The 22,213-nt window shown below is 46.8% G+C and overlaps 1 protein-coding gene and 1 long non-coding RNA gene across 2 annotated transcripts in view; one reads left to right on the top strand and one right to left on the bottom strand.

The window, feature by feature from the left end:
• The window catches only part of cdi (serine/threonine kinase), a 43,227-nt gene that overhangs the window by 18,397 nt on the left and 2,617 nt on the right, over positions 1-22,213 (bottom strand). Inside the window, exons 2-3 of the mRNA XM_089555222.1 lie at positions 11,672-11,854; positions 1,184-1,371 (exon numbers count right to left, since the gene is read on the bottom strand). Coding sequence (XP_089411348.1) covers positions 1,184-1,371; positions 11,672-11,845 — 362 coding nt within the window. The 5' untranslated portion in view covers positions 11,846-11,854. The remainder of the gene's footprint in view (positions 1-1,183; positions 1,372-11,671; positions 11,855-22,213) is intronic.
• Positions 19,438-20,900, top strand: LOC149367351 (uncharacterized). Its single transcript, XR_016287025.1, has 2 exons — positions 19,438-19,613; positions 19,883-20,900. It is a non-coding gene; the product is annotated as an uncharacterized LOC149367351 (long non-coding RNA).

Below are 22,213 nucleotides of genomic sequence, written 5' to 3'. Positions count from 1 at the left end.
ATGTTTTAGAGCTTGCCTAAAATGCCAAATTTTATCAGCTGGCTTTCAGGGAGCAGCTCTTTCAAGAAATCTTCGGGTGTGATGAGGGAAATGAAGTCCACGCCCCTAATCCTCCCATAGAATCCATTCAACACCAACCGAAAAAAATTAAAAAAAGAAGAAACTGCAAGCTCGGCTATCAGAGAACAACGGAGGAACAAAGATAAAACCTTATGTGAAGCACCTGTCAGTCTACCTCTGCTTCACATCTTCACCCCTGATTACTCTTCACAGTGGCACCACAGTCATGACCCCTGACCTGACAGGCCATGGAAAGTGCAGTAAATTTTTCTCATAGCTGAAACTGTGAATAATGACAGCTATAAACATGTGCAACAGTTTGTATATTCCAGTTTTCCTCTAATCAAGTTCTGGCTTAGTGCAGCCGGTAATTTTTGTTTTTGCTATATACTTTTTGTGTTTTTAGCAAATTTCACAAATAAATGTTCATTTACTTTCGCACACACAACTCTTCTGTTTGTTTCATTCAGAAGTGTAACTATTAAGCTACAATTTCATACATTGCAATATGTGCTGGGTGTATTAGTTCTTGTGAAAAAAAATTTTCTTTTCGTACACTCCAAATCGTCCATTTTTCTGCGGTAGCGAAAGAGTTAAACCCTAGAGCCTCAGGGAGAGTGACCATGCATGCATCAACATCCGGATGCATACCATCACATTTGAGTATGAGGTGTTCAACTGTTTCGATATATCTACCACACACAGCACATGTGTCATCTTCGTTGTTATTTCTTTTTTGTAGCTGCGCTTTCTAAGACGCATGGACCTAGCTTCAAAAAGTAGGGCACTGCCTTTTGTGTTATCATAGAAAAGTTATTTCCTGATCCGCCTTTTCCAGTATCGATATAGTTATACACTATGCTTCTTTCCCATTGAATTCATCCAGTTTTTACCTTCCGCATTTTTTACCTATTGTTTAATGCTCTTTCTTTCTCTCTCTCTTTGTGGCCTGCATACTTACTGGTTCGTTTCCTAGTTCTTCTCCGCCACTGCGAGTACAAGTATTTAAGTACCGTACAGTGGTACTACAGCAACTCCTGTTGATGACAAATGCAAGTGTCGAGCAGTGCAACTTTTCATGACTAAAAAAATGAATGCAATAGGCGCTGCAGTGCGCACGCACCTGCGTTGTATGAGCTGCTCGAGGCTTCCGCCGTTGATGTACTCGGTCAGGGCGTGCAGCTGTCCCTGGTGCACGCAGACACCCAGGAAGCGCAGGATGTTGCGGTGCGACAACCGGTTGAGCAGCTGCACCTCACGCAGCATGTTGGGCCGGTTGCTGCTCGAGGTGTTCATCTTCAGCACGCACACCTGCACGGATCAATGCCCCCAACTTCAGAAAAAGACTAGTTTCAAGCACTTACAGATAACGACGCCATCCGGAAGCAGCCAATAAAAGCTGTTGCCGTATGTCGCCACTGTTTTCATGAGAGCAGTTTTATTTTTTGCTTCTTCCTTGTTAAGGTAAAAGCTTGGGCGAGTTGGTGGTTGTTCATTCTAAAACAGCGCAAAAAAGACACGGACAACAGGGAGAGATGTACAAACCGGCGTTGTCGGAAAGGCGTGGCAGCTCTTGCTCTGCGCACCTTCACTATCTCTCTCCCCTACTTCTTCCCATCTTTTCTTACTCCTCCTCTCTTCTATCGGCATGCAGGCAATGGTGGTGGTATCCATACCAGTCACAGGCCCTTTCCTCTTTCCTATTCTCTACAGAAGCGCCTGTTTGTACGTCTCTTCCTGTTGTCCGTGTCTTTTTTGCGCTGTTTTAGAATGTTCTTCCTTGCAATTTATCTTAATTGTTAATGCATCTGTCCCACTGATTTTGTTGCCAGCCGGGTGTGCATTTATCAATAATCTCGAAGTCTGCAACTTGAACACAGCCTACGCTATTGACTATAAGTGGTGCGGCAATCTGCAAACACTCAAATTTCAACCCCTGCGGACCGCCATATTTTGATACATGGACCCAATGAGAGGTTTCACAGCTGGTAATATCAAAGAGCTCTGGCTTCAACTGGTGCACGTCAACGACCCATCTCGTGTGCAAGAATTAAAAGCTGTGGAGGTAACGCTTTCGTCATGCAGGTTTCATCATCATGGCCCACTTGCAACCACTGCAGGAAAAAGGCCTTCCTGCACTTTGGGGCGAACATGCAAAGTTCCGAATCCCATCATCATCTGCTCCCTGCTGTATGCCATGTCCACATATTGCCATATATGCAAATATCCCTCAAGAGAAAAGTATACAACAGCTGTATCTCTCCGGTACTCACTCATGGGGCAGAAACGTGGAGGCTAACAAAGAGGGTTCAGCTTATAAGTTAAGGACAACGCAGCGAGCTATGGGAAGAAAAATGATAGGTGTAACATTGAGAGATCAGAAGCGGGCTGAGTGGGTGAGAGAAGAAACGCGGGTTAATGACATCCTAGTCGAAATGAAGAGGAAGAAATGGGCTTGGACAGGGCATGTAATGCGAAGGCAAGATAGCCGCTGGTCCTCAAGGGTAAAGGGTGGATTCCAAGAGAAAGCAAGCGTAGCAGGGGACGGCAGAAAGTTAGGTGGGCGGATGAGACTAAGAAGTTTGCGGGGATACGGTGGCCGCAACTGGCGAAGGACAGGGTTAATTGGAGAGACATGGGAGAGGCCTTTGCCCTGCAGTGGGCGTAGTGAGGCTGATGGTGATGATGACAATGATATGCCATGTGCATCACAATGGCTGCGCTGTCTGTTGGCAAGCCCGTGAAGCGTCAGCGGGCCCCATCTGCAGCCTTCCTCGTCCGTTTCACTGTGCTCTCGCGATGTGCTTGTTGGTTTGGTTTGGTTTTATGGGGTTTAATGTCCCAAAGCGACTAAGGCTATGAGAGACGCCGTAGTGGAGGGCTCCGGAAATTTCGACCACCTGGGGTTCTTTAACGCGCACTGACATCGCACAGTACACGGGCCTCGAATTTCTCCTCCAAAGAAATTCAACCGCTGCGGCCGGGATCGAACCCGCGTCTTTCGGGACAGCAGCCGAGCACCATAGCCACTGAGCCACCGCGGCGGCTGCGATGTGCTTGTGTTTTGATAGCTTACATCATGTGGACTACTGATCAGTCGCGAATCTGTTTCCATGCAAGTCTTCGGTGACATAAATAAACGTACTTCTGCGTAGCTGGCTGCGCAAAAACTTTTTAATCTGCCAGGAACACGCTGATGCGTACCCTTCGTGCCTTCTCTCGACAGTGGTAGAACGTGGCTGTTAATGAGAAAAATAAAAGTTTGCGTCGTGTTCAATTTGCATACTACAGTGTTTACTGCCATTCTTGTACATCTGTCTCCACCCACACTGAGTCATCGTTTTCACGTGCAGTTGCTCGCAAGATGCAAAAGAGGCGCGCTATTTACAAATGCGACAGGTCGCCCCCATTTCGATGTAAGTGCACTTTTTAAAGACAAACAGAGCCGGGGGATGTGGAGCCAAGTTGCGAGTGGCCCACTGCTTTCCACATGCTTCTAACAATGAGTTGGCTATATCAAGCCGTTTCGGCTGAAACGAATGCACCACACAAGACAGCGTATACGCGCCTATTGTGGCACTGACTGTCGCTCACATTACAGTTACACCTAAATGCAGCCTGCCACTTTAAAGCTATTGGTGGACAATCTCCACTGTGCACATGCTGATAATCTGCCAGGCCAGCCACACTGTTTATTGACACGGCCGCTTGAGGTCAAGCGGCTGTGTTATTGCACTCGCCTTTGTGAGCCCTGTACTCTCTCTCACGACATTACATCGCTGCATATCCTTGTGAGCCAGGTCAAGCATAATTAGTCACTCTGCTCGCTGAAGCATCACACTAACCCTGCACAATGTACAGCGCTTAACTTGTTTTTTTTCTTAACAAATGACAAAATGGTGACCCTGGCACTCCAACGGGAACGAATGTCGAAGTGCAAGCAACTCCATGCAGCTGTGCCCAGTTACAACAGGTCTTTGAAAACACGCTTGGCAAGGATCGTGCCCAGGTACCGAAGGATGCCGCAGGCCCGGGGCAGTACCCCAGCGAAACTACTTATGGGCTACGAGCTCCGTTCCAGAGTGGACAACGCAGGGGCACCACCGGGGCCTCGCACTCTGCAGTCTCCGGTTGGCCGCCATGTTCCTGGTGTGTTGCGGCTGGGAGAACCTGTCTGGGTAAAGAACTTCGGGCGAGGCGAGCCATGGATCCCAGCCCGAATCAAGTGATCGGACGGCACTTGCACGGTGAAAGCCGATGGTCCAGAGGGGAAGAATATTCGTCGACACACCGACCAGAGCAGGCCATGTGTGGGGGGAGCATGACCTGGATGACGGAGCCTGTGACCCTGAGCGCCAAGATGGAACCACCAGCTCCAAAGTAGTTGGGACACCAGGACAGGGCCCAGGAATACGCAAGCCTGCCCCAAGCACCCCGAGTGCAGCACTGCACCGGTCGGGCTGGACACGAAAAGCCCCAGACCACTACGTGCCGTAGGGTGAACGAGATGCTACATCGCAATGACGCCAGGCCAGCTTACAGCAACAGTTATCGCCACTGTCCCCCTCCTCCTCCTCACACCCCTGCTCTAACAGTTTCACACAGCGCCTATATTAACACGCATCAAAGCAATAAACGTTATCTTGGCCCCGCCACCACTGTGTATGGTGCGGATTCCTCACTGACCTAGTACGAATGAGATTGATGCAGCAGTAAAATGCACATCACGGCTATGGCACTGGATTTCGGATAGATCGAACGACCCCCCCAACACGGTGCTCGGTTGCGTTGATTGAATGCGTAATGATTCTATGAGAAGGCGTTTTGGTAATGATTTTTCCTTTGCAAATGCACGTGCTGCATCAATTCATGCTCAAAAGCTGCTAATAGGGCATAGCACTAAAAGAAACGACACCAGTAGTGCGCGGTCATCACCGCCGCATGGTTGCTCGCATGATTTTGGCACCGATAGCTTCCCCGCGTCGGGAACGGTGGAGCGCGCTGGCCGCGCAAGGTAAAGAGTCCATTTCCTGGGGGCAACAGCGAGGGGAAACGGAGAGAGGAAACATGCGGGAAGAAACACGTGCCTCCGCGGTTGGTCTACTGCGGTAGTGCAGCTGCGCGCGTTCTCTAGCTCAGCCGCGGCGCCCCCGCCTTTTCCGCCCTCCCCACCCCACTCGTAGCGGAGCTGCGTGAGCCGCGGCGGAGTTGGCAGCGGCGATCGCGAAAACGTTTCTCCCTTTTTATGACTCCGAGTGATGCTGTTTTCTGTACACATTTTCAAGGTAATTTCACTTATGTTTATTTCTTATTTTGGTTTCCGTTCTGCACTGTCCTTTTGACTCTTCTTGCGAAAACAGCATATGACGAAAACCTGGATGCAACGAAAAATTTCAGACTTTTTTTCAGTTTCATTAATAACCAGGGTTAACTGTAGTAATGAAGCACATAAATATTTTATGCCAAAACTCCCTCAGATATTTCAGTAAATTTTTATTTCTGCATTCAATGGACTTCCCGATAAGCACGCTAAATTTCACAGCTCTACACCAAAAAAAATAAAAGTCTGCCGAGACGCTTAAGTGTGTGTGTAAGCCCACCCCGCTCACTCCGTGAACGCACTAACCACGCGCTGCAGCATGATGTAACAGCTGGAATTCTACCTCTGCATGCCTTTACAAGGCCCTTTCAGATCTGCATGCCAACTTCGTGAAGGCAGTCACCGCTGTAGTACGGCCCATACTCCACCTTAATTAACCCTTTGCAGTCCTTATTCGAGCCCCGCTCAACGACGCAACCTGACCGTAGCCGTCCACAGTCAGGCACCACCCAACAAGCTTTTCCACGGTTCAATTGTATGCATTTCTTTTTTTCTTGCTATGCAGGATGTGCTATCTCTTAGCACAAGGTTTTTCTAGCATTTGGTTTGGTTTAAGGGCGATCTAAAGCCCCAAAGCAACTCAGGCTATGAGGGACGCCGTAGTGAAGGGCTCCGGAAATTTCGACCACCTGGGGTTCTTTAATGTGCACTGACATCGCACCGCACACGGGCCTCTAGAATTTCGCCTCCATCGAAATTCGGCCGCTGCGGCCGGGATAGAACCCACATCTTTCGGGTCATCAGCCGAGCACCGTAACCACAGAGCAACCGTGGCGGGGTTTTTCAAGTGTGATTGTGTTTTTTTCTTTTTAACTAGATGGCAGCGCACAGGTGCTCAGAGCCTTGGCACAAGGGAGCATTCCATGGTTGTTTACATGCTGCCAGGAATGATGCTCTGATTGACGCAGTGATGACGTCAGATACATTATTGGAAAGACACCCATACGCACGTTTAATGGCTGAAATAGCAGCTGGAAATGATGAATCCATTCGTAAAATGCCCAAGGCGGCCTAACACAAGGCTCAAAAATTTGCTCTTCACGCGGGGAGCGGGCAAGAGCATAAGACTGCTTGTGAAATAACAAACACAGTGTTGCCTGCAGAAAATGCATGAACAAAGGCCGGAGAAATGGCAAACTTTAAAATCGATTTGTAGGAGAGGGAAATAACTAGAAGAAAAATTGGCAGAGGCTTAGCTTGGTTAAGCCCGGAAGGTTGTGAAAGCAAATTACGAGCAAGTTTAGCCACTACAGTAGTGAAAGGCTAAAGCCTGAGTGCTGCACAGAACCCCAGAATTAGCTTAAAGTGCTATTTAAGTGTCCACTAATCCACAGAGTTGGTAAGGCGCCTTTCCTTTCCTCCAAATCAACACAGTCTACAACACTGTCAACGAACACTGGAATTAGCTTAAAGTGTTATTGAGGTGTCCACTAAACCACGGAGTTGGTAAGGCGCCTTTCCTCCAAATCAAGGCAGTTGTCTATGTCAGAGCCCATCAATGAGCAGCTGTCTATGTCAGAGCCCATCAATGAACGCTGGAATTAGCTTGAAGTGCTATTGAGGTGTCCACTAAACCACAAAGTTGGTAAGGCACCTTTGCTTTCCTCCAAATCAATGCAGTCTACAACGCTGTCTATGTCTGGAATTAGCTTGAAGTGCTATTGAGGTGTCCACTAAACCACAAAGTTGGTAAGGCGCCTTTGCTTTCCTCCAAATCAATGCAGTCTACAATGCTGTCTATGTCTGGAATTAGCTTAAAGTGTTATTGAGGTGTCTACTAAACCACAGAGTTGGTAAGGCACCTTTCCTTTCCTCCAAATCAACACAGTCTACAACACTGTCAACGAACATTGGAATTAGCTTAAAGTGCTATTGAGGTGTCCACTAAACCACACAGTTGGTAAGGCGCCTTTCCTCCAAATCAAGGCAGTTGTCTATGTCAGAGCCCATCAATGAACGCTGGAATTAGCTTGAAGTGCTATTGAGGTGTTCACTAAACCACAAAGTTGGTAAGGCGCCTTTGCTTTCCTCCAAATCAATGCAGTCTACAACGCTGTCTATGTCTGGAATTAGCTTAAAGTGTTATTGAGGTGTCCACTAAACCACAGAGTTGGTAAGGCACCTTTCCTTTCCTCCAAATCAACACAGTCTACAACACTGTCAACGAACACTGGAATTAGCTTAAAGTGCTATTGAGGTGTCCAAACCACAGAGTTGGTAAGGCGCCTTTCCTCCAAATCAAGGCAGTTGTCTATGTCAGAGCCCATCAATGAACGCTGGAATTAGCTTGAAGTGCTATTGAGGTGTCCACTAAACCACAAAGTTGGTAAGGCACCTTTGCTTTCCTCCAAATCAACACAGTCTACAACACTGTCAACGAACATTGGAATTAGCTTAAAGTGCTATTGAGGTGTCCACTAAACCACACAGTTGGTAAGGCGCCTTTCCTCCAAATCAAGGCAGTTGTCTATGTCAGAGCCCATCAATGAGCAGTTGTCTATGTCAGAGCCCATCAATGAACGCTGGAATTAGCTTGAAGTGCTATTGAGGTGTTCACTAAACCACAAAGTTGGTAAGGCGCCTTTGCTTTCCTCCAAATCAACACAGTCTACAACACTGTCAACGAACATTGGAATTAGCTTAAAGGGGTGGAGACACCAAATTTTGAAGCTATAAAAAGCCTGCTATGGGATTCCTATGTATGCAAGGGCACTCACTGCCAGGTGTTGGACACAACAAACGTTTAAAAAATATTTTAATTCGGTTCCAAAGATTACCTAAATGCTCACTCTCACAATCTAGACCCATCGCTAGCGCCATCAACCATGACGTCACAAGGGGTGTAGAAAAATTAAAGTTTTAGTGACGTCATACCAAAATACAGTGACGTACGATGAGCGGGGCACAGCCGCGTGAGCGCAGTCGACGCACCAGCTAGCCGCGTTTGCTGCTAACCACCACTCGCTCGGTTTGCGGCGCGCCGTTGCGAACAGCGTCGCAACGTCCGATTGCAGCTCGTTGCCTGCGTCCGGCCTGCTAGATGTCAACGGCGGGCCGCTCGCGGCAACAACGACGGGAAGCGGCAGCGTCATGATGACATAGGGCGCACTCCTTGGAGCCGGGCGGTCTGCGCCAGTCTTCGTGCCGAACGCCGGCATCTGAAGAACGCGATAGTATTGTTTGTTCACGTTCATAGCAAACCCTGGGATATATGAATATCAAAAATGCATCGTTTCTGACGATCGTTGGCAAATACCGAGTTCCTGGTAGAAGTGATGACTGCGATGCAAGCAAATTTCATCAGCCGGTTTTGTGCTGCTGCTACCTGGTGCGGATCGCCTGCCGTCTGCTAGCTCTGTTGCTGAAGACGTCGTGGAAATCGAACATATCTTTTATTATGGGACGAGTTCACAGTAAAGGGGTGCCGAGCGGAGCACGTTTCTGAGCGCTGGCCAGTCCCGAAGCGCCCTCAGCTGCGGAGTCGATATGCGAAAGCAGCTAGGCTTAGCGACGACTAGGGCAGTCTGGGACCAGCGCGCAGGTCGTCGGCCGGCGTTGCCGCAGGCAGTGTCGCTGCCGAAAGATCCACTTTTAGCACAGTCGTGCTGTCGTATCTCGAATCTAGAAAGCATCCTTTCTGGTAGCATGGCTGTTTTGTATTTTCTTGTGCGGATGTGAAGTACGCCGAGTCTGCCGGCCGGTAGGTCAGCCTGGATACCGTCTGCCGACGTCATAAAAGCGAGCTAAAGAGTGTTCTTGACGTAAATAATAAACCATGGGACAAGAAATGTGAAAAAAGTGTCATTTTTGAGGATCGCTGACCAATACTGAGCTGCTGGTAGAGGTAACAACTGTGATATGAGCAATTTTCTCACAACCGCGCCTAGCAGCTGCCGCTGGCGCGACGTTGGGGTCCGGCTCGCCTGGCGCCCGCTAGCTCCGCTGCCGAAGGCGTCGAGGAGATTGACCATACTATTATTTTATTGTGAGATGATTCTGTTAACACTACAGCTATTTGTGAAAAGTAGGCCTTTTATTATAGCTCAGATGACTTCCGAAGCGCCGGCCGCTTGCTAAACAGGCTATAGGCCTAGCGACGACCACGGCAGCCAGGCAGCAGCAGAGCTCGTCGCCCGGAGCGCCCGCGAGCGGTGCCGTTGCCGAAAGCTCCCAACATAAGCAGACATGCTTTGTCGCTGCTCGAGTATAGCTGGCAGTTCTGATAACAAGGCGATCTCGTCTTTTATTGTGATATTTGTACACCATCCCAAGCAGCGCTCAGGTACTGCTGCACGGCAGCGAAGTGTGACACCGGTTGTGGGCGCAGCTTCGGTAGAGCGGCGCAGCGATGCTTACTGGCATTTTGCAAAGTGTTTCGCATCCTCACGCGAATCCGCGAAGGCGATATTAGCGTGCGAACAAAAAAAAAGTCGATGTCCTCACTCATTGGAATCAGATCTGTCAGAATCCGAGCTGCTGGGACTAGACGTGCAGTAGTTTGTTTTCATGCGCTGGTCAGCACATGTGTGGGAAAGCAGACGATGCAGCAGTAGGTGCGTCACAACTTTTGTGGGCCCACGTGACCAAGCGAAGCAGTTGATCTTCCCCCTCTGTGACGTCACTGCACAACTCGGCGTTCCGAAACCGAAACCGAAAATCGTTCACCTAAAAATGCTATAATAAATTATTCACTGTGAATATATGAATCTTTGGGAGTGTATCATGCTTCCTGGAGCCATAAGAAACGTTTGAAACTAAGAACGCGCGAACGACAAATTTGGTGTCTCCACCCCTTTAAAGTGCTATTGAGGTGTCCACTAAACCACACAGTTGGTAAGGCGCCTTTCCTTTCCTCCAAATCAACACAGTCTACAACACTGTCAACGAACATTGGAATTAGCTTAAAGTGCTATTGAGGTGTCCACTAAACCACACAGTTGGTAAGGCGCCTTTCCTTTCCTCCAAATCAACACAGTCTACAACACTGTCAACGAACATTGGAATTAGCTTAAAGTGCTATTGAGGTGTCCACTAAACCACACAGTTGGTAAGGCGCCTTTCCTCCAAATCAAGGCAGTTGTCTATGTCAGAGCCCATCAATGAGCAGTTGTCTATGTCAGAGCCCATCAATGAACGCTGGAATTAGCTTGAAGTGCTATTGAGGTGTTCACTAAACCACTAAGTTGGTAAGGCGCCTTTGCTTTCCTCCTAATCAATGCAGTCTACAACGCTGTCTATGTCTGGAATTAGCTTAAAGTGTTATTGAGGTGTCCACTAAACCAGAGTTGGTAAGGCACCTTTCCTTTCCTCCAAATCAACACAGTCTACAACACTGTCAACGAACACTGGAATTAGCTTAAAGTGCTATTGAGGTGTCCAAACCACAGAGTTGGTAAGGCGCCTTTCCTCCAAATCAAGGCAGTTGTCTATGTCAGAGCCCATCAATGAACGCCGGAATTAGCTTAAAGTGCTATTGAGGTGTCCAGTAAACCACAGAGTAGGTAAGGCGCCAGGCGCCTTTCCTTTCCTCCAGATCAACGCAGTCTACAACGCTGTCTATGTCAGAGCATAGCATCAATGAACACCACAACAGAGGTCAAGCTAAAGGTCAAACGTGGATCCGCCGGGACGATGCTGAAGGCTGAAAACCCAGCGCAGTATTGCTTTCGCAATAATTAGAATGGGGTGGAGCGCATATGGCAGGTTCTCTCTGATCATGAATGGCAGTTTACTAATATCCCTCAAGAGAAAAGTATACAAAAGCTGTATCTCACCGGTAATCACCTATGGGGCAGAAACGTGGAGGCTAACAAAGAGGGTTCAGCTTAAGTTAAGGACAACGCAGCAAGCTATGGAAAGAAAAATGATAGGTGTAATGTTAAGAGATCAGAAGCGGGCGGAATGGGTGAGAGAACAAACACGCGTTAATGATATCCTAGTTGAGATCAAGAGGAAGAAGAGGGCTTGGGCAGGGTGTGTAATGTGAAGGCAAGATAACCACTGGTCCTTAAGGGTAACGGAGTGGATTCCAAGAGAAGGCAAGCGTAGCAGGGGGCGGCAGAAAGTTAGGTGGGCGGATGAGATTAAGAAATCTTCGGGAATACGGTGGTTGCAACTGGCGAAGGACAGGGTTAATTGGGGAGACATGGGAGAGGCCTTTGCCCTGCAGTGGGCGTAGTCAGGCTGATGATAATGATGACGATGATGTGTTCTCGTGGCAAGTGCCAGTACCTGTCCGGTGGTTCGGTGCGTGACCTTGTACACCTCGGAGAAGAAGCCCGAGCCGATCTTCTCCGAGGTGAAGTCGTCGAGGCGGGTGAGGGCGGCCACCGCATGGCGCAGCGCCTGGCACGAAGACCGCGTCGGGGGATCCAGCGCACGGCAGGCCCCCAGGCAACAGCGCATCACTGGCCCCTGCAGGCGGGAGAGTGATCATTCACTTATTTGTTTTATTTACTTATTTACACATACTGCGATCTTGTACAGATCATAGCAGGGTGGGACAAAACAATATACAAGCATATAAACACACTCAAATTCATAACATTTGCAGGCACTTTTCAAACAGCAGTAAAGAATTATGACTAACAGTCTCGCTATTAAGTTTGTTCTAATCAGTAATTGTCCTCGGGAAAAAAAGAATATTTAAAGCAGTTATTTCGCTCGTTCAAAGGGGTTATTGTTAGTGCATGCCTTTGTCTCGTGTTATAACCTGAGGAGTAAGAAAAATAATTAGAAGTATCAACTTTATAGCGTCCTTTTATAGGCTGGAAGAGAAACTTCAATCGACACACACGATTGCGCTCAACGACGGGGGGTGACCCACTTCGCCTCATGAGCTCACTTGCAGATGCACGGCCATATGAGTTAAAAATAAATCTAGCTACTTTGTGCTGTATTCGATCTAATTTATGAATGCTTGTTAACGTCAAAGGGTCCCAAATGATTACGGCATACTCTAGTAGACACCACGCAGCGCTCGTGGTGTCTTCTTATTCTGTGTCCTGTATGTTTTTGCGCTGTTACTTCGAGATGGATCACCAACAAGCCCAAGCTGCTGTTCTGTCTAGTAACGGACAGACGAGGGAATTGTACACCAATGGATGAACACTAGGTGGGGATGACTTTAGTGAGCGCCTCAAGAAAAAGAGTTTCCACATTGAATTTGCTATTGCAGCGTCCATGTGTTTTGACCTCAAAAGGTTGTTAGTAATCCATAGGCCCTAACATTTATACTCTGTCACCTCTAACAATGATATGCTGTTAGTACCGTACAGCTCTGCACTAGTGCTACACACCACTTGCACCAACACCTCTGAGCTTGAAAGCAAGAGAACCTCGACGAAAGTCACAGCTAAGACATGCAAACAACCACTTTCTTCTTACAAAAGAAAATGCACCTCGAAGTTGGCCCACCGCCAAAAAGTCCAACACGCCGAAAACTTTCGAAGTATATCCAACTTCTAACTTCGACTTCCAACGCATTAACTCTTTCCCTACCGCGCCCACCGAGCATCGTCAGCCCGCTAATGATCATTTCATGCCCCAATTTCGGAACCTTCCGCATTGCTAAGGACCACGCTGCAGATACAGCTTGTAGGCAAGGAACCAAAGTTCGTTTCTCATGCAGTTTTTTTTTTTTCTCACAAAGGGGCACTTTCTAATGCGCTGCGAAGAAACAAAGACATAGAACTGTGCTCATAGCCCGCCATGTTGCCCTCTAATGACGCCTCCGCAGCTCGACTTGGGAGCATTCCGCATTGCTTACAGGCACGATGCACGTCTGGCTTGTAGTCTGAGAACTCAACTCACTTTTTTTCCGATATAGTTTTTTCTTTCCCCTGCAAAATGGCATTTTTTGAACGCACTCCAAAGATGCGGTACCATCAAAGTCAGTTGGCAGCCTCTGCATGCGCGCTATGTACTCTAAAACAGCAAATTTTAGGACTCCATTTCATCTTTGAGTGACTTAATCAACGACCCATGCAACAAGTCTGAAGATGTTGCGAGATGCTGAAGATGATTCAATTTTCACATCGATGATAATGGAAACCAGCCTGAAACACAGGTAGCCGCACTCAGATGCACGACTATAGGGTTTCCAGTTATTTTGTAGCAAGAATACTATTCAAGACAGAGCCGACTTTTTCCCAGACAGTGACCAATAGAATAACAAACATTTTGCATATATCAGAAAATTTTTAACATTTTTTTTCTTTTTAAATATCAGCCTGTCTTTGCAAGTTCTGCTCAATTTTTTCCTAAAATTTCATTTTTCGCAAACAAATTTTTTGCTGCAACATTGCAACATGCAATTCATTGTTTAACTAAACTTCAATGAATAGAAAGCACCTTTATTCAGCTCTGTTTCTGGGTACTACAATAAATTTTGAATGAAGTAGTTTTTTACAGAAAAAGAAAAACGTACAGAAACCTTCAAAAAATGGTCATTTCCCCCATGGTAAGGAAGAGTTAAGATGGAAGAGTGGGTCAGCTTAGTATAATCGCCTATGATAATCCAAAAGGGATACTCAGACATACCAGTCAGATTTTCTGATTTGGCGGTGCTGAAGACCTCATGACCCACACGACCAATCAGGGAATTTCGTTACGGAGAAACCTGGTGGCTTTTGCGAGCACGGAGCAAGGCTGAATGGTGGGTCTGTTGGTACAGCACGTTGAAGATTTTTGCCAGGCAAAAAAAAAAAAAAAAACGTATACACAACAGAGAACCACACAGGTCAAGGGCTGGACTAACAGCTGAAATTTTCATTAAGCACAGACCGCTAAACAACAGCCACGCATACGTCAAGCCAGGACAGGCAATCACACAAAGCCATTCAAAAAATCAAATTCCTTAAACGTGATCGCTACAGATGGGGAACTGATACGCGTATCAACATGTTTTGCTATCTGGAAAGCCTTTCGTGTTTTTCCATAGCCTAGAAACATTCACAAAATGTGGAGAACATTTCACGAGACATCTGCCACAATGCCATGTCCTCTCGTTCGCCTGCAGTCGCGTACCTGCCTGTTCTAAGTAAAATTTTCCACAGATCAGCGGATTACTGCAGTTCTGCATTTTGCAAACATATTTCCATGTTTGGCAATGCAGCATTTCTTCATTCTGCCAGGGGTAGTTCGTGCGCAAAGACCTGAAAGTTTTGCTGGAGCAAAAGAAACCATATTAATGCATTAGCGGTTTGGTCTGGTTTATTGGGGTTTAACGCCCCAGAGCAACTCAGACTATAAGGGACGCCGTAATGGAGGGCTCTGGAAATTTCGACCACCTGGGGTTCTTTAACGTGCACTGCCATCGCACAGCACACGGGCCTCTAGAATTTCGCCTTCATCGAAATTCAGCCACCGCGGCCGGGATTGAACCCGCGCGCCTTTCGGGTCAGCAGCCGAGCGCCGTAACCACTCAGCCACCGCGGCGGGGCAAACTCAACATGGATGTGCCGAACGATGGATGTGACGTCTAAGTGTGGTTATCGGTCAAGTAAGGCATGGAAAAACTGCGGTATAATCGCGGCTTAATTGTTTCAATTCACTACATTGCTAAAGGCAGCCTTCCTCAAAAGCCAGATGTGACCTATAACCACACTTTGATGTCACAGTCACCATCAGCTGTTGAAACCAAAACCGAAACAGCACGAGAAAGAAATCTGATTATAAATTATTTAGCAGTCGCAGGAGAATACCACGTGGTAATCAGTGTACAATAATTCCTTACACATCATAACAAAGAAAAAACATAAACCCAAAAGTTAGGTGTGTATACTCTTTTAACACTGCCATTCACCTCCTTTAATACTGATTCTGCTACAGTTCTCGTCAAGCGTGATGGAAAGCCTGCATCAGAGAAGTGTTTGGCCTGCGTTGTGACACTGAAAGATGACAACCTATCTGCTACTGCATTAAAAGATACTGAAGCAGCGCTTAGTTGCACACTGTCAAGGAATGTCGACTAACAGACCACCCAAAATGCTGGTTTACCACAGGGCAAGGCGGGCACATGTAAACTGCAAATACAATCCCTGCATGCACACAGATCACTGCAGCACTGCTTTGTTCTCTTGACTGGCGTCTCGTATGTATACAATACTGGAGTCATTGCGCAGGAAAGAGAGAGAGAATCGGTTGTTTTGCACTCTGTGGTGTTTCCTCTTCCTTTGAACACATCCGTTCGCACTGCAGCGGTGAGAATGGTAAACCAACTCACGCAACAGCAACTCTCGAGACACATCATTCTGGACCATAAGACTGCTTCAGAAATTTCCAGCCCTGGCACAACTCAGCAACTGGCCGAGTCCAGTAACAGGGCGGAAAGCTGAGCTAGTTGGTAAACATTCATTATGAAAAATCCAGGCGCTAACAAACAACCATACAGAGGGGACACAGCGCTCTCGCAACTACAAGAATTTTTATTCAGAAGCTTCTATATATGCAACAAAAACCAAAACAAACCCGCAGTAATCACACGCCACATGCCGACCGATGTGCAGGAAAATATTAACTCAACTTATCTCTCTCCTAGACAAGCCAATCGAAGGGTCACTAACACATGTATGCCCCATTTCTGCGATATGATAGGCTTCAACTATCTCCCGCGTTACACGATCTCGGTGACAAAAAAAGAACACACGTTTTGGAAAAGATGGGAGAACATTTCTTCTTGCGCTTGCTGCAGTTACGGCAATGAAGAACCATAGTGTTTGAAGTGTCACCTTTTTCCATATCTCCAGCATGCTCCATCAACCGCACATTCAAACATCAACCGCTTTGGCCTAAGTACACTTTTCCGCACGACAGGGGGATTTTGTACACTGTGCCCACTTTGCACGCGACGTACGAGGATATATGTCGGACAGTACAACCTCCATTTCTTTTCTTATTACCCCCGCAATGAAAGCAATGTGTGTGCATCCTTCCACCAGAAACTTCCAACTCCTGTTTATTTATTTAGCAGCCTTGAACACCGTTGGCCTTTTTCCCCCCATAGCTCTGAAGAATCCATGAACAAACTCCGGTATGATCATCTCGTCGTTTATTTAACTCCTTAAGCATGCAGCGTTTGCATGGCTCCACCAATTCTTTCAATAAATCCTTCCTTCCCAATGTGATAGAAAGCTGGAATAACCTCCCCGAACACATTGTCATTGAGGCTGATCCTTCCAGATTCAGACAGCTCCTAATCGACCATCTCAACGACAAAGAATTTTTTCCTGCACCCCATGTCAGCTCCCAAGCCCTGCGAACTGACCAGCCTGTTCTACTTCCAAAGTTGTAACCTGTTTTTGTTTATATTTCTGCCACACTCTGCCATGACTTGATTATTTGAATTTGTAGCTCTTGTCTTTTTTCGTCTTGTTCTACTCTTTTTTCTTTTTTTTTCTGTTCTGTATTTTATATTTGCTATATTTTTCTGTATTTCTATATTCCTTCTATATTTATATTCATGTATGACTGCTGAACACCACTGTACCAACCCCCCCCCCCCCCCTTATGTAATGTCCCTAACGGGGCTTTTAAGGGTTAATAAATGATGATGATGATGATGAATCCCTTCATAAACAAAGCAAGCACTTCCTGTAATAAGTAGGTATATTATTTTTCTCGATGTACTGGTGCTTATCAAAGCACTCACAATGATGGCAATGAAATGAATATATGGTCCCTTCCTCAACATGAACGCACTGTGCTTTGACATCGCATGGCAAGCAATTCCACAATTCTACAGCCAAGAAAAGGAGGCAACCTACAGGTATTGCACTGCAACAGAGATAGTCGAATGCATTTACTATGACAGTCGGGAGACTTTAAGCGGCCATTTTGATCACACTGCTAAAACTGCCTGATCAACCCTAAGAATGGGCCGACTCCACAGCCGTAAGTGCGGTCATCAAGAGCAAAACACACGCAGTGCACTGATGAAGGGCGGCAATTCGGGCCAGTTGGCTCATCACAGAAGAGGAAAAAATATGCAGCGTAAAAAACGCACGGATGACAGAAGAAACACAAACACAAGCGCTGACTGCTACCAACTGAAAACGGTATTATTTGCACGTGCAATAAATACCGTTGAAGGAAGGAAAACAAAAACACCAAAAGATGAAGCAGGAAGTAGAACAAAACAAAACAAAAAAAAAAGGCCGGACACAAATCTGGGAACGCAAACTCAAGACCTCAGATACGACAATTCCTTCTTGAGCAGCGCGATCAATGGTGTGCTGACGCACATCTCTCCCCTTTTGTCGATGATGAATGCCTTGAAGATTTCTCTCGCTGTTTCCTCTTTATGACTTCTTAAAGCACGCGTTTCATGCAGGTTTGGTCCACACCTCTTGCAATTCTTGCAGTGTAATGGCAAATTGCTACCTGTTCCAGTCCTAACTGAATCTGCGTGTTCACGCAGTGGTCACTGAGGCAACAACCTGCCTGACCAACATATGTGCGGCCAGAGGTAAGCAGAATCGCGTAAACGACCCCAATCTTGTATTCAGCAAAGCGGGTTTCACGTTTTTTCACACAACGTCTTTTTCCTTCCTTTGTGGTTCACTTCTCAGCAAAGGCCGCCCAGCTTGTTTGGTGCTGACAAAACTCAGATGCCAGCCTCGTTTCCTGCCTTCTTCAGCCAATGTGATACAGGAATGCACATATGGAATTGTGACAGTCATCTTTTCATCACCCCGTGAATGTTTACTTTTCCTTTCCGGAATTCTGCCAGGTGCCTTTAGCTAGCAACATGTGGCCCAAACATTTAGCCTGACCTGTTAGAGCCAAGGTGACCACAACTTGAGAATCTCTTGAGGAGGAGAACCAGGACGAATTTTTATTTAACTATGAAGTTTCTGAGAAAGCTGTATAGCTTTCCTTTGTAGCCGTATAGCTGCGCTCAGGTGGATGTCGATGAGTAATTACTCTTCTATTACAAATCTACTCCACCTTGGGGGATTCCCCTAAAACATCTGACCAGAACCTCTCAATGTAGTGCTCTGGCTCCATCATCATCATCATCATCAGTCTGACTATGCCCACTGCAGGGCAAAGGCCTCTCCCATGTCTCTCCAACTAACCTCGTCCTCTGCCAGCTGCTATCCCCGCAAGCTTCCTAATCTCATCCGCCCACCTAACTTTCTGCCGTCCGCTGCTTACGTTCTCATGGAATCTAGTCAGTTACCCTTAAAGGGAAGATGAAATGGTTTTCTGAGAATTCAAGATTATTCAAGAATTCGAATCTATGAAGCTTCTAGGTTAAGCGTGCAAAGTACTTTTGTACTAGCATTTAAAATGATGAAATAATTGCAGATTAAAATCGTGATGATGTTCAGGTTTCTCCTGATTGCGTTAGAGAATGCGGGGAAACTTGTAGTGACGTCATTATCGCCGAAATTTCAGATGTCCGCTACCGTTGCCTGCATGCTGTTGTGCGTCATCCGATGCCGCCAAACAATACTTCATGAGCTTCTCCTTCGATGGCATTGGTTTTCTTCCAGAAAAAACTGTTTCTTCTCTGTAAACGCCACACTGTCATACGTGACGTCATTATCAGGGCCTCTGCCCGTCACTGTGCACTGGAGAGAAGCCTAAGCACCGACACCACTTTATTCGGAGATTACGCCACCATTTCAAATGGTAGCGCAAAAGGATTTCGCAGGCTTTATGTGCATATTTCAATAAAGCTTGGGTTGGGCCTAGTTGGTACATGATGTTGTGAAGGTATAGGATGCGCAATCAAAGGACGAACCACGAAGAAAGCCACGAAGTGCTTGTGTGCGTCTCTGTGTCTTTCTTCGTGGTTCGTCCTTTGATTGCGCATCCTATACCTTCACAACTTTATGTGCATATTTAGCACAATCGACCCATTTAAACTCTCCAAATTCTAAAACCACTTCAGTTACCCTTTAACCCTTTATGGGATAACGGGACAGATGGGTCCCGCTTTTTACTCTCACGAAAAACCTCCGTACGCGCCAGCGGGTGAATTTCTCGGCAACAGTCTTGTCGCGCCATCTATCTTGAGTCTTTGACAACGCTTGTGCCACTAAGTTTTAGGTATTCCTGTAGATGGCACCACCAGCATTCAAAGCTGAACTTTTTCCTTTGTGAAGATTCGTGCCGGAAAAATTGCTCCCGCTTGTTCGCGCCCAAAAAGATTTCGAGATGAATGGTAAGTTTTTCCTTTTCTGTCCTTCAAGGGAAATACTTGGTGCATGCCCTAAACGATTTATTAGGTGGTCAGAATCGCAGAGTGCCCGAAAAAGAGGTCTCTATGAGCGCCAGAGCCGGATTGACGGGATCGAAAACACTAAGCGAACGTGAAGGGCGCGCTCCAGGGGCATAATTTTTGCACACAGAATGCTGAAAATATGCTACGACTAACGAAGTAAGCTGTCGATGTTGATAATTCTAAGTTTCGTATCGTTTACGAATTCGCAGGGGGCTCGCTTACGCGGGATGAAGCGCTGGTGCTCTACTTCAGTTTGCCTGACGAGTCTGAGACTAGCGAAGACGAGGCCCAAATCAGCGAGGACAACTGTCCCTGAGCTAGCGCCGTCGGATTTGAGCTTTGAAGACGACGAAATCGAAGCTGGTCCATCAATGAGCAAGCGCCAACGGCGGTCTACTCCTTCAAAAAAGTGTCAGGAGGAAACGGAATGCGCTCCTGCTGGATCAAGGTGGAGAGAGTGAGCCAGAAGAGGAGGAGGTCGGCAGTGCATGGACTACAAATGAACCGCTAAATACAGTTCAAAGCCCAAAGACATGGGATTCTCAAACCTCCCCAAAGGCGCCAGCACGCGCAGTTGATGCATTCGCGCTCTATTTTGATGATGAGATAATTGAATTCATAGTTGAGCAGACGAACCTCTTCGGTGCAAAGAAGTACCCAAGGAAGTGGCAAGTTCTGACAAAAGAAGAGTTACGAGCATATTTTGGTGCACTGCTGTTGATGAGCGTGTGCCCAAGGCACCACCTGTATCAGTATTGGAGCCGTGACCCCATTGTGAAGAAATTTCAAAGCTGATGTCCTTGAAACGATTTCAGCAAATTATGAACTCGCTTCATGTGAATGACACAACGAAAGAAAAAAAGAGAGAAGAGGGATACGACCGTCTGGCCAAGGTGCGCCCTCTTATTACAAAAAATGGTCGGAATTGCGGACGAAGTAAGGTTAGCAGGTAATGGTCACAACCCACGGAAAGTGCCAAACAGGCGAAGATGTAGGTGGTGTGCCACCTCCGGGAGTGAAACGCGCACGAAGTTTGTGTGTGGTGTGTGTAATGTACCCCTGTGTGCAACCTGCTTCGGCCCCTTCCACCAACAATGACAGAACTAACCACAGCTTGGTACTCGCGTGAGTCAATGGGACAGTGTTGTCCCACTTTTTCAAAAGGACAGCATGTGCCAATGGGACACATGCGTCCCACTTTTTTTCATTAAACTACTGCTGCTATTGTTCTGAAATTTCTTCCATATCATTTCTGAAGACGCCTAGACCCGAAAAATGTGTAGTGTTTTTCTCGATGTCACGGAAATTATAGGTGAACCCACAAAGGGTTAAGGACCATCAGTGCATCACAAAACGGAATGGATGTGTCACATCACAAACCCTGCAGTGAAATGCTGTGACCAAGCTCTGGGACGCACACACACAGAGACCCTGCTTCCCCCCCCCCCCCCACCAACTGGCCAATGCCTGAACAACACCCCAGTGGTGCACAATGAAAGCAGGGCCCCTTATCTCTGCTGGCAATGAAAGATAAGCTCCCTGCAACAAGGAACCTGTGCTGTTTGCTGCTGCGGAAAGACCTCCCACACGAGCGTTTTGTTTTCCTGTGAGGCACGCAAAATACTTGCAGGACCACACCAACAGGAATGCAACAACTGAACAAGCCATCTTCACGCCTAGCTTAAAGGGGCTCTAATAAAAGTTGTGGTGTGCACGGTGTGTTAAAGCACAGCGCCTCACGAATATTGTCCAGTATAAATTTTTTTTAATGCACTTTGCAAAAGCTGAGTCTGAAAGAATCTGACCAACAGCCACCTCTCAACTTGTATGCGCAGGTGTGAGCGACGTTGGAGGCTGCGAGCATGAAAGAGTCGCTGGGAAGGGCTCGGCAACTTTACCGTGCGATTATGGATTCCCTGCTGCGTACAGAGGTGTATTACTTGGCTCAGGTTTTCATGACAACACAGTGCAGTGATTGAGTGAGTTGATGTACACTCATTGGAAGGTGCTCCAGAGCTCCTTTAAAAGGACACTGAGGACAAATTTGAGGACCACAGACATCTCGCTTTAGTTGCCTGTTTTCTCCTTTCAAAGGATGCATTACACATTAGTATGCATGGATCAACATATGCTATTCGCTTACAACCGCTAAATTTAATTTGTTCTCTTATGAAGCTTTGGTTTCATCAGCCAACTGAGTAGTTGGCCTTTAGGCCAAGTGGGGCATGAGTTACCTACCACATAAACATTGATACGTAGTTTTAGTTTACTACATCAGCCTGCTTCAAGAGCGGGATCAACAAAAAGCGACGTAGCGGGGGGTTATATCGTCTTCAGCACGAGTTTGCATAAGGCCAGTTGGTTATCGCCTTGTAAATCCATAAAGAACTGCACTAAAACATGACAAACAGAAAGACACGCAGACAGGACAAGCAAAAACCTGCAACTTTAGAATTTTCAGCACCAAATGGATCGTGGATCGAATTTTCAGCACCAAATGGATTTTGCAGATATAGGTCAGCCTGCTATCGCCATGAGCC

This window comes from Amblyomma mixtum, chromosome 1 (genome assembly GCF_055824585.1).
Source record: "Amblyomma mixtum isolate Tamu chromosome 1, ASM5582458v1, whole genome shotgun sequence".
Classification (NCBI taxonomy): Eukaryota; Metazoa; Arthropoda; class Arachnida; order Ixodida; family Ixodidae; genus Amblyomma; species Amblyomma mixtum.
Note: the sequence above shows the minus strand (reverse complement) of the source record. Positions and strands in the feature narration are given on the sequence as shown.